Raw genomic sequence first — 13,007 nt, 5'->3', positions numbered from 1 at the left:
TTTACAAAGGAGCTGGTGACATTGTGGCAAAATTTATCCATAAGGAATAAAAGCGAGAACTAGAGATGTTAAATTACTAGCCCACGGTGACAGTCTTTCAGTGAGGCAACTAAGATTGGAGCCAAGGTACTTCCACTCCAGGGTCTAACCCAGGGATCAGCAAACATTTTCTGTGAAGGGCCAGATGGTAATTATTTTTGGCTTTGTGGGCAATATGGTCTCTGTCACAACTATTCAACTCTGCCATTGGGGTGCAAAGGCAATCACTGAAAAAGTACAGATGGGCATGACTGGGTTCCAACAAAACTTTACTTATAGATAATGAAATCTGAATTTCATATAGTTTTCATATATCAAGAAATACCATTATTCTTTCCTGCTCCTCTCCAAACATTTTAAAAATAAAGCCACCCTTACCTCATAGGCCATAAAAACAAAACCCAGGTGGCAGGCTACATTTTTTCCACATGCTGCAGTTTGCTGACCCTGCCACCAGGTTCTGTTATGCGTCACCCACCCCCCCTCCCCAGCTCATATCATGTGCTGGGTTTCTTTTGAGCATATACATATACAAAACCTGTAAGAGAACATCTAGATGCAGCATATGCCTTGGAAATATAATCGTGAGGAAAAATACAAGACAAATGGTTCTGACTCTGCCTGACTTTAGATTGCAACTTGAAAACACTTTTCTTCCTTTTTGCCCTCTCATCTGTACTCTTCTATTGAGACAAGCATTGAATTTGGTCAGAATGAAAGCAGGGGAAAATCTGGGTAGTATAAGGATGCCCCTTTCTACAGAAAACCACTGTGTCCATCTTACCTGCAGAGTTTGGCTGAAGCGTTTTAATGGGGTGGCCTTCACGGGTGGGATGAGGTTTGCCAGAGATGTGACTCTGGAAAGGGGCTTGACCCGTTTATTACTAGGTTCCTGTAAGGGGAAAAAAAAGGAAAATGTCAAGGTCAATTCTGAAGACAACCTTATTCTATCACACAATCATGTCCTTCTTCATAAGCTGCTGGTTGCACACTAAATTGTGGAACATCAAAAATGCCCTGTCTTACTCCAGATCTGCAGAGGTGACCTAGCTTAGGAGCCAGGAAAGGATAAATGACAGGGGATGTCAACAGAGGCAGCTTCTGAGAGAAAAGCACAGGGCAGGGATCTCCTTTTTCCTCACCCACAGTATCTGCCAGCTTTTTATTTGGAAGCCTCCACTTTGTAAAATCATCTTTCCTACTCCTGTAGAGAAAAGTGACCTCTGATTTCCCATTAAATGACCTTGTTAGGCAGGTGTCTTTTGTTGCTTGTGGTTTCATCTTTTTTATAAACCATCTCTCCAATTCCCCTAAAGCTCCTCTTCTTTTTCAAAGTGGTCTTTCAAAAGCACAAAGATTGCTTTTCTTAATTCACTAAGTTAAAAATCTCTTTTTTAAAAGAAAGGAAGTTTTATTGCTGGGATCTTATGAAAAGTATCTTTATATTTACAATGTATTTTAAATGCATTATTTAAATATTAATACTCATAAATATAAATACTCATAAATATAAACCTAATTGCAAAAAAATATGTACAAGGAGAAAATTGTACCATGGGCATTCCTTTCTATACTATTTATAGCCACAAATTTTGAACATCCCTCCACAGAAAATGCTATTTGCAAATCTGCAAGTTACTCCCAAACTGGACGATGGGCGAGAGACAGCCTACCCATCCCAATGACTTTAAAGACAAGAATTACATAAATAAAAACAGCAGGCTGTGGGGAACAGAGAGATGAAAGACAAAGAGAACAGTTTACCCTTGTCTTCCTAAGCTCCATCTGACCTGCAGTAGATGCTGGACAGCACATGAAGACACCAGATTTTGATGGAAAAAGCCAAAGTAGCCAATTGTGGCAGACCTCAGTCATTTGCAGAGGGAGCCCCCAGGTGCTCATCTTTCCTTTTCAGCCATTGCTTTCAAAGTTTTTAGGGGTTAAATCAGAACTTCTGATTCTTCAGGACATCCCTGCAGAATATTCTGAACATAGCAGGTGCTTGGAAAAATCCTTTGTAAATCTGGAATTCTGCTGAGAAGCTCTCCTGTCATTTTATGCCCTTGCCAGCCTCAAAAAATTGTAAGTCTTCTCTGAAATAGACTGTCCCTGAGTTCTATGGTATTTAAATAGAAAAATTCAAAATTTTAACCCCCTCAAAAGTTCAAAACACTTCCACACTGTGACTAAGAATGACTTCATAATTTCTCAAAGCAGTCAGATACTTTTCTAAGAGACAATGAATCCGCGCTGCCGGGGACCTCCCTGGTTTCTTGGCATGCAAAGTTGAACAGGCAGTAGAAAACTCTCAGACCACCAAGAAGGCTTAATTCCAAAATGTGACAGAGGAATCTTCCAACATAAGAGACACTGTGTTACAAAGATGTAAGTATTGAAGAGAAAGGTCTAACAGTCTTTCTTTCAGCTGACAGTGCCCTTCAGGATGCTCTCTGTCTGGTGTCTGGCTCCTGAGCATCTGCGCCTAAAAGAGGACTTTTTTTTTTTTTTTTTTTTTTTACGTCAGAGCTGCACCACCAGCATTGAATCCACGCATGCGTGCACGTGCACACACACACACACACACACACACACACAGCCTCTTAAGCATCCCCTGAATTTCTCTAAATGGCTCCTATTTTGGTTTGGAAATGCTAAGATCATGATATCTCTACCTTTGGTGGCATAAACTGCATTGCAGCAATTGAGAAGGCAGAGGATTCCCTGGGGTAGCGGGACTTGGTCTCAGATAATCCTATATGTACTTCAGAGTCTAGAGCCTCTGGTTCTCATTTTTGTGGCTGAAGTTGTTGGGTCACAAATTCAGTATCAGAATGGAGAGGTTGAAAGGCAAATAGCAGCTAGTTTTTTTTCTTTAAAAGGGGACAAGAAGACGCTGCATACTTGGCAGGTTGAGGGATGATCCAGTTCTGTTCCACCTGCTGTGTCATCTTTTCTAAGGTTCTGCTGACTTTGCTGCCCATTTCACAAAACCCAGTCAGATGGGCATTAGCTATGTAGCTATAAAGATATATGTATGATGCAACTGTGGGCTCCTCTGAAGGTTCAGCACAGTGCTGCTACACAAGATTCTAAACTAAAACTGCTTTCCTGAGGCATTGCCCATTTGCAAGTGAACATCAGGCTGCTATCTGGTAATCTTAAATTCTCAAGTAAAGAAGGACTGAACCAGAATCCATTGCTATCATCCAGCAATACAGGCAGGTGTAAGTTCAAAAACAGAACACTTACAGGTTATTGGATCTTTGTAGGGGGAGCTTTTTGCCTGACCCACGAGTGAAGTATGAATTATGGTGTTCTCCTTGAGGGCTTCTGTGAAAATAGGAGATTAAGAGAAATTCTTGGCCTAATTTGATTTTTCTTTTCCATTTACTCAGTATGTCTCCAGCTACATTTTACTGCTGTCTAAAGAGAGCCTTCAGGGAAAATGTTTCCAGATTCTAGATAAATAGCTCTACTGAGAACTAGCAAATGCAATACCAGGGATGTTTTCAGGCTTTGCAGAGAGACAACAGAACAAAACCTACAGAGAGGCTTCCTAGTCCAACAACTAAAGCTACCAGATCAAATTGGGCAAGGTCAATGCCTATCCTAGGAACAAGATGTCCTGTTTCAAGGGCACACACCAGCTCGACCACATTATTTTAAGAGAGGGCAGGAGGGCATATCACTAAAGAGGTTAAAGAAAAAAGATAAAAAAAGCAATGAATATTCTCTGTAGGCATTATTTCATGAATAACAATAGTTTTGTTTCATATTTTCTAGATTTTAAGACATTTGTTTTTCTTATCTTATTGCACTGGCTAGAGCCACCTGTATGTTATTGATTATAAGGCAAGATAATGAGTGTACTACTCTAATTTCTAATACTAAAGTGATTATTCTTAAGATTTCATCATTATATATTATGTTTGCTGAAAGAATGGAAGAGTCATTGTTTATTGAGAAGGGATAATTCTCTCTGTACCAAGTTTGCCATGAATTTCTATTATAAATTGGCATTGACTTTTTTTTTTTTTTTTTTTGGTGGTGCTGGAGATTGAACCCAGGGCCTTATGCATGTGAGGCAAGCACTCTACTAACAGAGCTATATCACCAGCAGGGCCTGGCATTTGACATTTATCCAAAAAAAAAAAAAAAAGTTTTTTTTTTTTTTTTTTTTTTGTCTATTCAGAGAGCAGGGAAGCTGGGAAAAGGAGGAAGAAACTAAAAGAAGGGAAATGTGGCAAAAAGGGAAAGAGAATGAAGAAAGGCATACAGGTAGAACTGATCCAGCAATTTAAAATACATCTTAGGGTTCAAACAAAATGGATTTTGATATTCCTTCTGAGAAACAATGATTTTTATATTTTCCTCCCAAGAGGTAAAAACCAAAACAAATTGATTGTAACATAAGAAAATGTCTACCACATGCATATGACCTGGCATATTTCTTCCTTCAAAAATAGTTTCAATGAAATAACTATGATATTAATGAGGAAACCCTCACTAATATCCTTTGTTTTTTTTGCAGCCATAGTGGGGTTGGAATACTAGGAAGATGATCCATGTTATGTCTGCAGCTGCCCTGAGACTCTACCTTCACTGGGCTACAGATACGGCCCAGGAGGGGCTGGAAACGCAATCATGTGCATAGGGAATTAAACTGCTGTACTGCAAGGAAGAAGTGAGAACTGACTGAGTCAGTAGACATTTTACCCATGAGTTGATGGAGTCATATAAAATAGCCTTTCAAACACTTGGAAATATTAGGGAATCCTTTATAGGATTCTGTGTAGGCTGGAAACTACTCTCCCAAGGGTTTGTCTAATGTACCTCGTCACCCTATAGGTGGCTTTCACTATCTTCATATGAAATAAGAAGTTATAGTCTCACAGTGACTGAGAAACTTTAGCTTAAATAAATAATAATAATTTAATACTGGTCATAGTAACTTATCTCAGTGCTTGACATATAAAATATATTAGTTTACTCTTACCATTATCCCTACAATTTAACTACTATTATGATTCCCATTCTCAAGATGAAGAAACTGACGCATGGAGTGGTCAACTTGCTTAAAGTCATTAAGCTTAAAAAAAAAAAAAAAAAAAAAAAGGTACTCCAGAGCCTATGTCCTACACCAGGCCTAGCTTTTTCTGTGAGGGGCCAGAAAGTAAGTAATTCAGACTTTGTGGGACATCCAGCCTGTCACAACTACTCATCTGTGCTGTCAGTCATAAACAATAGGTACAATTATGAATGTGGCTATAGCCCATTATACCTTTATTTATGGACATGCAAATCAAATTTCAGAATATTTTCATGTCAAAAATATGTATCCTTCTTTTTCACCTATTTAAAAACAGAAACTCTTAGTTTAAGGCCCATAGGATGTATGCTGTATTTGGCTTGGGGTCACCCAAAGACAATATATATAGAAGCCTCACTCTCACACATAAGCTAGATTTGCATATTCTCCCTGGGGCTGGGCATGCAGGCTCCTCTCCTGATGATCAGGGGATATATATGACTTTACTTTTTGTATGAGTGAACCTTATCCTCCTGCATTTTATTCTCTTAATTTTCTAAGCAAACCAGTTCAAACAAAACACCAACGTTCCCTGATCATTAACATGTACAAATAGAACACATTAAGAAATGACATGATGCCTGGGATTTACTTTAAAATAAAACAAAGTTGGGGTAAGGGGATAGGGATTGATTACAGGTCGACAGATGTCAAAACCAGGTGTACCACACAGAGGACTCAGTAAGCAATCCCACCTATGGTACAAGCCAAAATTCTCCATGGTAGGAAGTATTTTCAAAATTTTTGTGGTACTGGGTATTGAACTGAGAAGCACCCTACCACTGAGCTAACTTCCAGCCCTTTTATTTGTTTATTTATTTATCTATTTATTTATTTATAGATAGTATCTCACTAAGTTGTTAAGACTGGCCTTGAATTTGAAATCCTCTTGCCTCAGCCTCCAGAGTCATTGTGATTACAGGCATGTGCCACTGTGCCTGGCACATGGTTATTTTTTCCCACTTTTTTTTTTTTTTTTTTTTTTTAGAGAGAGAGAGAGAGAGAGAGAGAGAGACAGAGAGAGAGAGAGAATTTTTTTAATATTTATTTTTTAGTTTTCGGCGGACACAACATCTTTATTTGTATGTGGTGCTGAAGATTGAGCCCAGTGTCACGCACATGCCAGGCGAGCGCGCTACCACTTGAGACACATCCCCAGCCCCCACTTTTTTTTCTTTATTGTGCTTATTTATTTTTACGTGGTGCTGAGGCTCAAACCCAGTGCCTCTCATGTGCCAGGCAAGCACTCTGCCACTGAACCACAACTCCAGCCCTTTTCCCACATTTTTTAGAAAGTATTTTTTTTTAACGTACACAAAATGGTTTTGCAAATGTACCAACAAACACTGTAACTAGAAATAAACAGATGTCACCCAAGCATTTTATGTCATTTGTTAGTACAGGCCTAGTGAAGGAGGACACCAGAGAGATAGATGTCCAAAACAGAAATCTGGTAAAATGAAAACAACAACAACAACAAAAACCTGCTGAATTTTAGTACTTCTTAACCAATACAGACTGGACTAGGAAAAGGCCCTCAATGCTTGGATAGTGGAAGCTGGGAGAACTACTTCACAACATTTAAATTCCAGGGCAGGCATCTTGATGAAGAAGCAAGCACCAGCCCAGCTGTCAGACTCCCTGAAGTCTGTCTTATTCTATTGACTTGTTTATTTATTCCCTCTCATTAAGAAATCCATCAACAGGCTCCTGATCACTTAACTCCATAGCATAAAGCAATCTAATGGAGGTCAACTCTGATTTATTTTGGAAACAGAGAAAACAGAGGGCCCTTCAAGGTCAGACTGCCCATGGACAGGAGTCCTCTGATCCTGTTGTATTTATTTAAATTTACGGACATGGTTTGCTTTCTCCCACCCCAATCTTTTCTGTCTCCCAAATTCATGCTTTTCTCTTCATTCTTACAATAACACTGTCTTCTACTTAAGAGGCTGAGACTTCTTATCAGGGCTAGAGTCTCATTTCCCCTCTGCCTCTCTCCAATCAAATAAGTTTAAAGTTTAAATTAGTGTACCATTGCCTTGACTTTATCACCCCATTCCCCAGGGCCAAACAGCAGTTCACACTGTTCTACAGCTTATGGGCAAGATTCTCACCCTTCAAAACATCTAGGTCACCACAAATACCCTTGCGTTCTCACTTCCTTTGACATCTCCCATTGCCAAGTCCTTCCTTATCCTTCCAGAGGCTCTCATTTACCACTGGCCAATACCTCTCCTGCCTCTGCTTCCTTCCAAGACACAAACTGTACTTCAGATAGCCCTATCCCTCCTCTCCGGGGGACATGACAGCTTGCTGTGTAGCCTGTCCTTCAAAAAAATTTCTACAGATTCTCCCTCTTGTGTTAATGGCATTGGGAGGAATCGGCTGAGAATAAGCCATCTTATTTTTAAAACATTCCAAGAGAGAGCTAATATTATTGTCCCCATTTCACAAGGGAATATGCTGAGGTTCAAGGAGCACAAGTACTTCCACAAGGTCACATACCTAAGGTGGCAGAGACAAAATATGGACCAAATGTTTGATTATATGCCTCTGCTAAGCTAATTTGCCCAATGGCTAATGATGAGGAGCACATGGCACAGTCGCTTTATGAACAGTGAACTCTCAAGTGAACAGGACCCGGAACAAGATGGACAAACCTACATGTATTTTACTAAAGATGATTTCCCCTCTAAATTCTTTGCCTCTATATTCAAGTAAACTTATCTAATTACTCAATATATGCATAATCTTTCAAAAAATTGATTTAGAAATGATTTTAGATTTACAAAAGAGTTGCAAAAATAGTACAAAGTGTTCCCCTACACACTTTTACCCCACTTCCTCCAATTTTAACAGTTTATATATCCAAGGAACATTTATCAAAACTAAGAAATTAACATCAACACAAAATTTAACTATAAAAGGAGTCATTGGGATTTCAACAGGTGCCTGGCTAATATCCTTTTTCTTTCCAGGATCTGATCTGAAATCCATATTATATTTAATTATCTTATCTCCATAGTTTGTTCCAATCTGTGAGAGTTCCTTAGTTTTCTTGTCTATCAGGATGTTACAGCTATCTGACACTTTTTTTTTTTAATGTGTGTGGCACTGAGGATGGAATCAGAGGTGCGTTGTACCACTGAGCTATACTCCTAGCCTTCTTTACTTTTTATTCTGAGGCAGGTTCTCACTAAATTCCCCAGACTGATCTCAAACTAGCAATCCTCCTGCCTCAGTCTCCCATGTGGCTGGGATTATGGGCATTCAGCTCAATGCCCAGCTCTCTGACACTTTTGAGGAGATTGGTTGGTTATTTATAGAATAACTCTTGATTTAGATTTGGCTGATGGTTTCTCATGATTAAGTTTGGTTTATACATGTTTTGACAATTTGACGGAAGGATGTGACCTTCTCCAAACATCTTCCAAACATCAGAGAGGTACATGAAGTTGCTACATCTTATACTGATGATATTAACTTTGACACTTGTTCAAGATGGTGTTATAAGTGAACTATGTCCCCACAAGAAGATATGTGCAAATTCTAAGCCTGGATACTAAGAATATGACTTTATGTAGAAATAGAATTTTGGACATATAGTTAAGTTCAGATGAGTTCACGCTAGGTTAGAGTAGGCCCTAAATCTATTTGCTGGTCTTCTCATACGAAGGAAGAAATTTAGGCAGAAATGCACAGGGAGAAGATGACCATGCAGTGAAAGGAAGGCCAAGATCAGAGTCATGCATCTGCAAGTCAAAGAATACCAAGGATTGCCAGCAAACTCCAGAAACTAGCATGAGGTAAGGAGGGATGCCCCTGTAGGTTTCAGAGGGACCAAGGCTGTGTTTACAACAGACTTTTAGCCTCTAGAACAGTAACAACAACTTTCTGTCCTTTTACATCAGTTGGCTTGTGATACTCTGTTATAGCAGCCCTAGGAAACTAACACAGGTAGCATCTGAGGGTTTCTCCATGGTAAAGTTACTACAGTGCTCTTTGTAATTAATACATAAGTTGGAGGAGACACTCTGTGACTATGTGTATCATTTTTAATCCAACTCAGTAGTGTTTACACAGTTTTTGCAAACTGGGCTTCACTGAAGAGTACATATATCAGCCTTGGGTGAAGCATTTCCTCCTGGTGGCACAGGGAAAACCAGAATATGGATCCAGAGTAAGTGTTGGCTGCAGCTGTCAGGGAAGTGGGCAGGGGTGAGGTGATGATCAGGCAGGGCAATTTGGATGATCCACACAGGCAGTCATAAAGGGTCTAGACAAGAAAGAAATAGTGTTGGTGGGGATGTAGCTCAGTGATAGTATTCTTGCCTAGCATGTGAGAAGCCCTGAGCCCAATCACTGGTTCTATAAAAGGAAAGACAGGGAAAAAAAAAGAGGAGTGGGATTGTAGAGATAGGAAAGGGAACTTCCTTACAGCTCACAAGTGTCTATTCATCTTATTTATGGGGTTGGGGGAGACAATAATGAAGTGATTGTTCTAATTCCAAATTTTCCACTATTTTTTTTCCTGTTCTCTTTCCCCTGGCACAGTTAATTAACCTGATATCATCTGTTACCAGAAGATGAAAGGCAAATAATGAGGCCCAAATTCCAACGGAAACCTGGGTTCATTGATTAAGCCTCATGTGTTTCAGAATTATTGATTTCTAACTCACAAGGTGAGTAGAAGGTCCTCCAACTCAACACTATAAATTTCCTCTACAGACCCTTATCAGTGATTTTAATAAGGAATGACAGGTTTTGTGGTTTTTGACAAACCACCAGGAACTGCTTCTGGAGGGATCCCCCATACCAACTGTGGAGGCTGGTCTCAAATATGGAGGCCATGCCCCTGTGTTTGTTTTTGCCAGCTGTCTGGCTGCCCTTGACCTTGCACTAGGCATCCAAGGGGAACTAGATTTCCTTTTTGATGGAAGGGCTCAACTCCCCCTACACATCAGGTGCTATGAGGAAAACGCTCTAATTTCCTTCCTTAAATGAGAAAAGAAAAAACAAAAGCTAGGGTTTATTTGTTTTGTTTTTGCTAACAGGGAACAAGAAGAACTTGGATAAATAAAGTCCAGGGAACACCTTGAGTTAGTTTAGACTCATGCCCAAGCGACAGACAGACTGTCACACTGCTGGGTGGAAGCTCTGATGACTTCTCCATCCTTGGCTCATGGAAGTGCAAAAGCAGATGATGAAGTTGCCCCAGGATGTTGTGAGTAAATCTACAAATTAAACCATCAACTCTAAGGGCTATAAGATTGAAAGTACTGGGGCTGGGCGTGTAGCTCACTGGTAAAGCATGTGCTCAGCATTCATGAGGATTTAGGTTCAATCCTGGGCACCAAAACAAAATCCTGAACATATTAACGTTAGAGAGCTGACATTTATTCCCTGTATATCAAGCTTTCAGATAACATGGCGGGCAGAAATGTATAGCATTTCTGGACCCAAACCCTGTCTTTGAGCCAGTGGGCATCAGAAACCAAGTGAGCAGCTGGGGCTTCTAGGCCAAAGTGGCTGCTTTTATGGGAGTGCTGGTTAAGGGACAGACATCAGGAGGATAGCTGGCTGAGCTCAGATGATGCTGGCATGAGTCTCTGAAGCCACAACCAGGGTCTCCGCCCCAAATACAGCTTCCCATACAATGCAACAAAACAATGGGCTAGAAAGAACTCATTCTTATGACCATTTCTGGAGCCCTCTTGACTCCCTTTTCTTCAAGTCTCCCCTGTGTCCTTCAAGTCCACAATACACCCTGGTGAAATACTACAGCTCTCTCAAGTTTACACAAATTAAATGGCAAAATGAAGGGAAGATGGGGGTGTGGGGCAAATGAGATGAATTTCATCCAGTACCCCTTGGAGAAGCCATGCATTTTACCACTGTGGTGAAATGAGGACTCATGTCCATGGCATACCATTTTGTTTCTGAGAGAAGACTTAAGCAAGGGATTGCCTTTATTCTTCTCATGATCACTGAATTTTTTTTTTTGCCCCCACCTTGAAAAAAGGATCTTGTCCTACTTGCTTGACTAGAGGGAAATCGTTTTTTTATTTTTATTTTTTGCCAAATGAAGGTTTATGGGCTGGAATGGGAGGGAAAAAATAAAGAACTTTGGGAAATCATTTAGGAAAACATGGGGCTCTCAGAGTGGGAGCAGTAGCAGCCTCGGTTATGAATACAATCTCTCAGCAGTGCCAGTAAAATAAAACAGAACCACTGTTTCAGACTGTAGTTTTGGCTAAGGTTTCACTCCTCAATTACTTTCAAAGTTATTCATTTTTGTCAACATTATAAGGGTAAGTCAACATTTGTCCTGGCAGCAAGCCCATATTGTCATTTTATTAGTCTGCTACTGGTTAAACTGGCCCAAGATTAAACTCATCTAAAGATTAAACTCATCTAAAATAATGGAGTTTAGCAGAAAACCACGTCAGAGTTCTCTTACCCAGAATGTTACTATTACTTAACCTTAGGCAGAAGGAGAAACACACACCCCGGGTAAGTTCCTTTTAGCAAATGCCGTCCCCATTGCCTCAAGCTCATCTTGGTCATGCCCAGCCATGGTGCCACAGACATTCAGAGAAAGAGGAAGGTCTTTCTGCGGTCCTTGGCTCCACACCTGCCTTTCAAACTTCAAGCAAAGCTTTTACTCTGACGAGGCAGAAAAGATCAGCTGCTCAGGGTTGAGGCACTTTCAAAGTTTGACCTTCTGAAGAAGCAGGTGGGCTGCTAGCAGAGTTGCATCTCAGTGACTCTTTCAGGAAGGCCAACCTTAGGTCTAGAAATGCTATAGCTTTCTGTCTACCATTCTGCACTCATCTCCAGGTCTGGAAAAAGGGGCTACAGCTAGACATCCCTGGTTGGATGATGCCAACAAGGCTAAGGAAGCTCTCTGTGGCTTTGGTGTTACTCAATCAGTCACTTCCTACTGATTTCTTAGAAACCCCTGGGTGGGATATAAGCTCTGCCCATGTTTATCTCTGTCAAAGAGATATCCTGACTCAACCCTTGGTCTGGGGTGGAGGGGAAGGGAGAAAAGGATGCCACTGGAGGATTCCATCCCTGCCTTAGGGTTCACTGATACATACAGACCCCAAGAGTATTTTAAGGACATTTTCTGGGTTTGCTCAGAGCTAGGAATGAGTCAAAGGCCTCTGCAGCCAATGACAAAGCACTTACCACTATAGCCTAAAGAATGTGTCAATTCTTTGCAGAGGCTCTAAGGATAAAATATGAACCAACTTCCTGTCCAGAGACCAATATTCTAAAACTCTGAGCGAACAATGTAACCTCTATGAGCACAGTTTCCTCTGCTGTGAAGTGAGGATGACACTCTTACCTCCACACCATTGCCACGAGGAGCACATTAGAGTACATGTGGAGTGTGTTTGGCACAGGCTTGCCCCATAGGAAGCCACCGGAAATTATCAGAACACTGCCCTTATTTCTAATGTCCAAGAAGAGGTCTGGTCTCTCCTCCAGGCAGCTCTCCTGCCCATCTCTGCTCCCTGCAGCACTGGATTTTTGCCTTAGGCTTCCTAAGTCAAATTGTTACAAGCATACCCTGGCACTGTGTGGCCACTGAGACTGCTATGAGACTGTGTATTTTGATTCCACATTCCTGCTTTCTCTTTCTTCCAGTGGCTTTATCATCTGTTTAGTCAAGCTCTGGCTGGAAAGAGCAAAGGTGGGAGTGGCTTGGCAGGATCCAAGGCTGTGTTGGAGGAGAGGAAAAGGTCAGTGGTGAAATCCCAAGATAAGGACATGAGTGGGAGGAGAGAGCCTAGTAGATGGGTTTTGAGGTCTGCATGGAAATATCACCCCATCAACAGATGCACTGATTATGGACTAGTAGAGTGGG

The 13,007-nt window shown here is 40.8% G+C and overlaps 1 protein-coding gene across 4 annotated transcripts in view; it reads right to left on the bottom strand.

Annotated features, from left to right (window-relative positions):
* Positions 1–13,007, bottom strand: part of ARHGEF3 (Rho guanine nucleotide exchange factor 3) — a 276,854-nt gene that overhangs the window by 43,048 nt on the left and 220,799 nt on the right. For all 4 annotated transcript variants that reach the window (XM_081283736.1, XM_081283737.1, XM_081283738.1 and 1 more), the window contains one exon: positions 824–931. In XM_081283736.1, the coding sequence (XP_081139862.1) occupies positions 824–931 (108 nt within the window). The remainder of the gene's footprint in view (positions 1–823; positions 932–13,007) is intronic.

This window comes from Spermophilus citellus (assembly GCF_964194105.1).
Source record: "Spermophilus citellus genome assembly, chromosome: 3".
Taxonomy (NCBI): domain Eukaryota; kingdom Metazoa; phylum Chordata; class Mammalia; order Rodentia; family Sciuridae; genus Spermophilus; species Spermophilus citellus.
The sequence above is the reverse complement of the archived record's forward strand: the minus strand, read 5'-3'. Positions and strand labels throughout refer to the sequence as shown.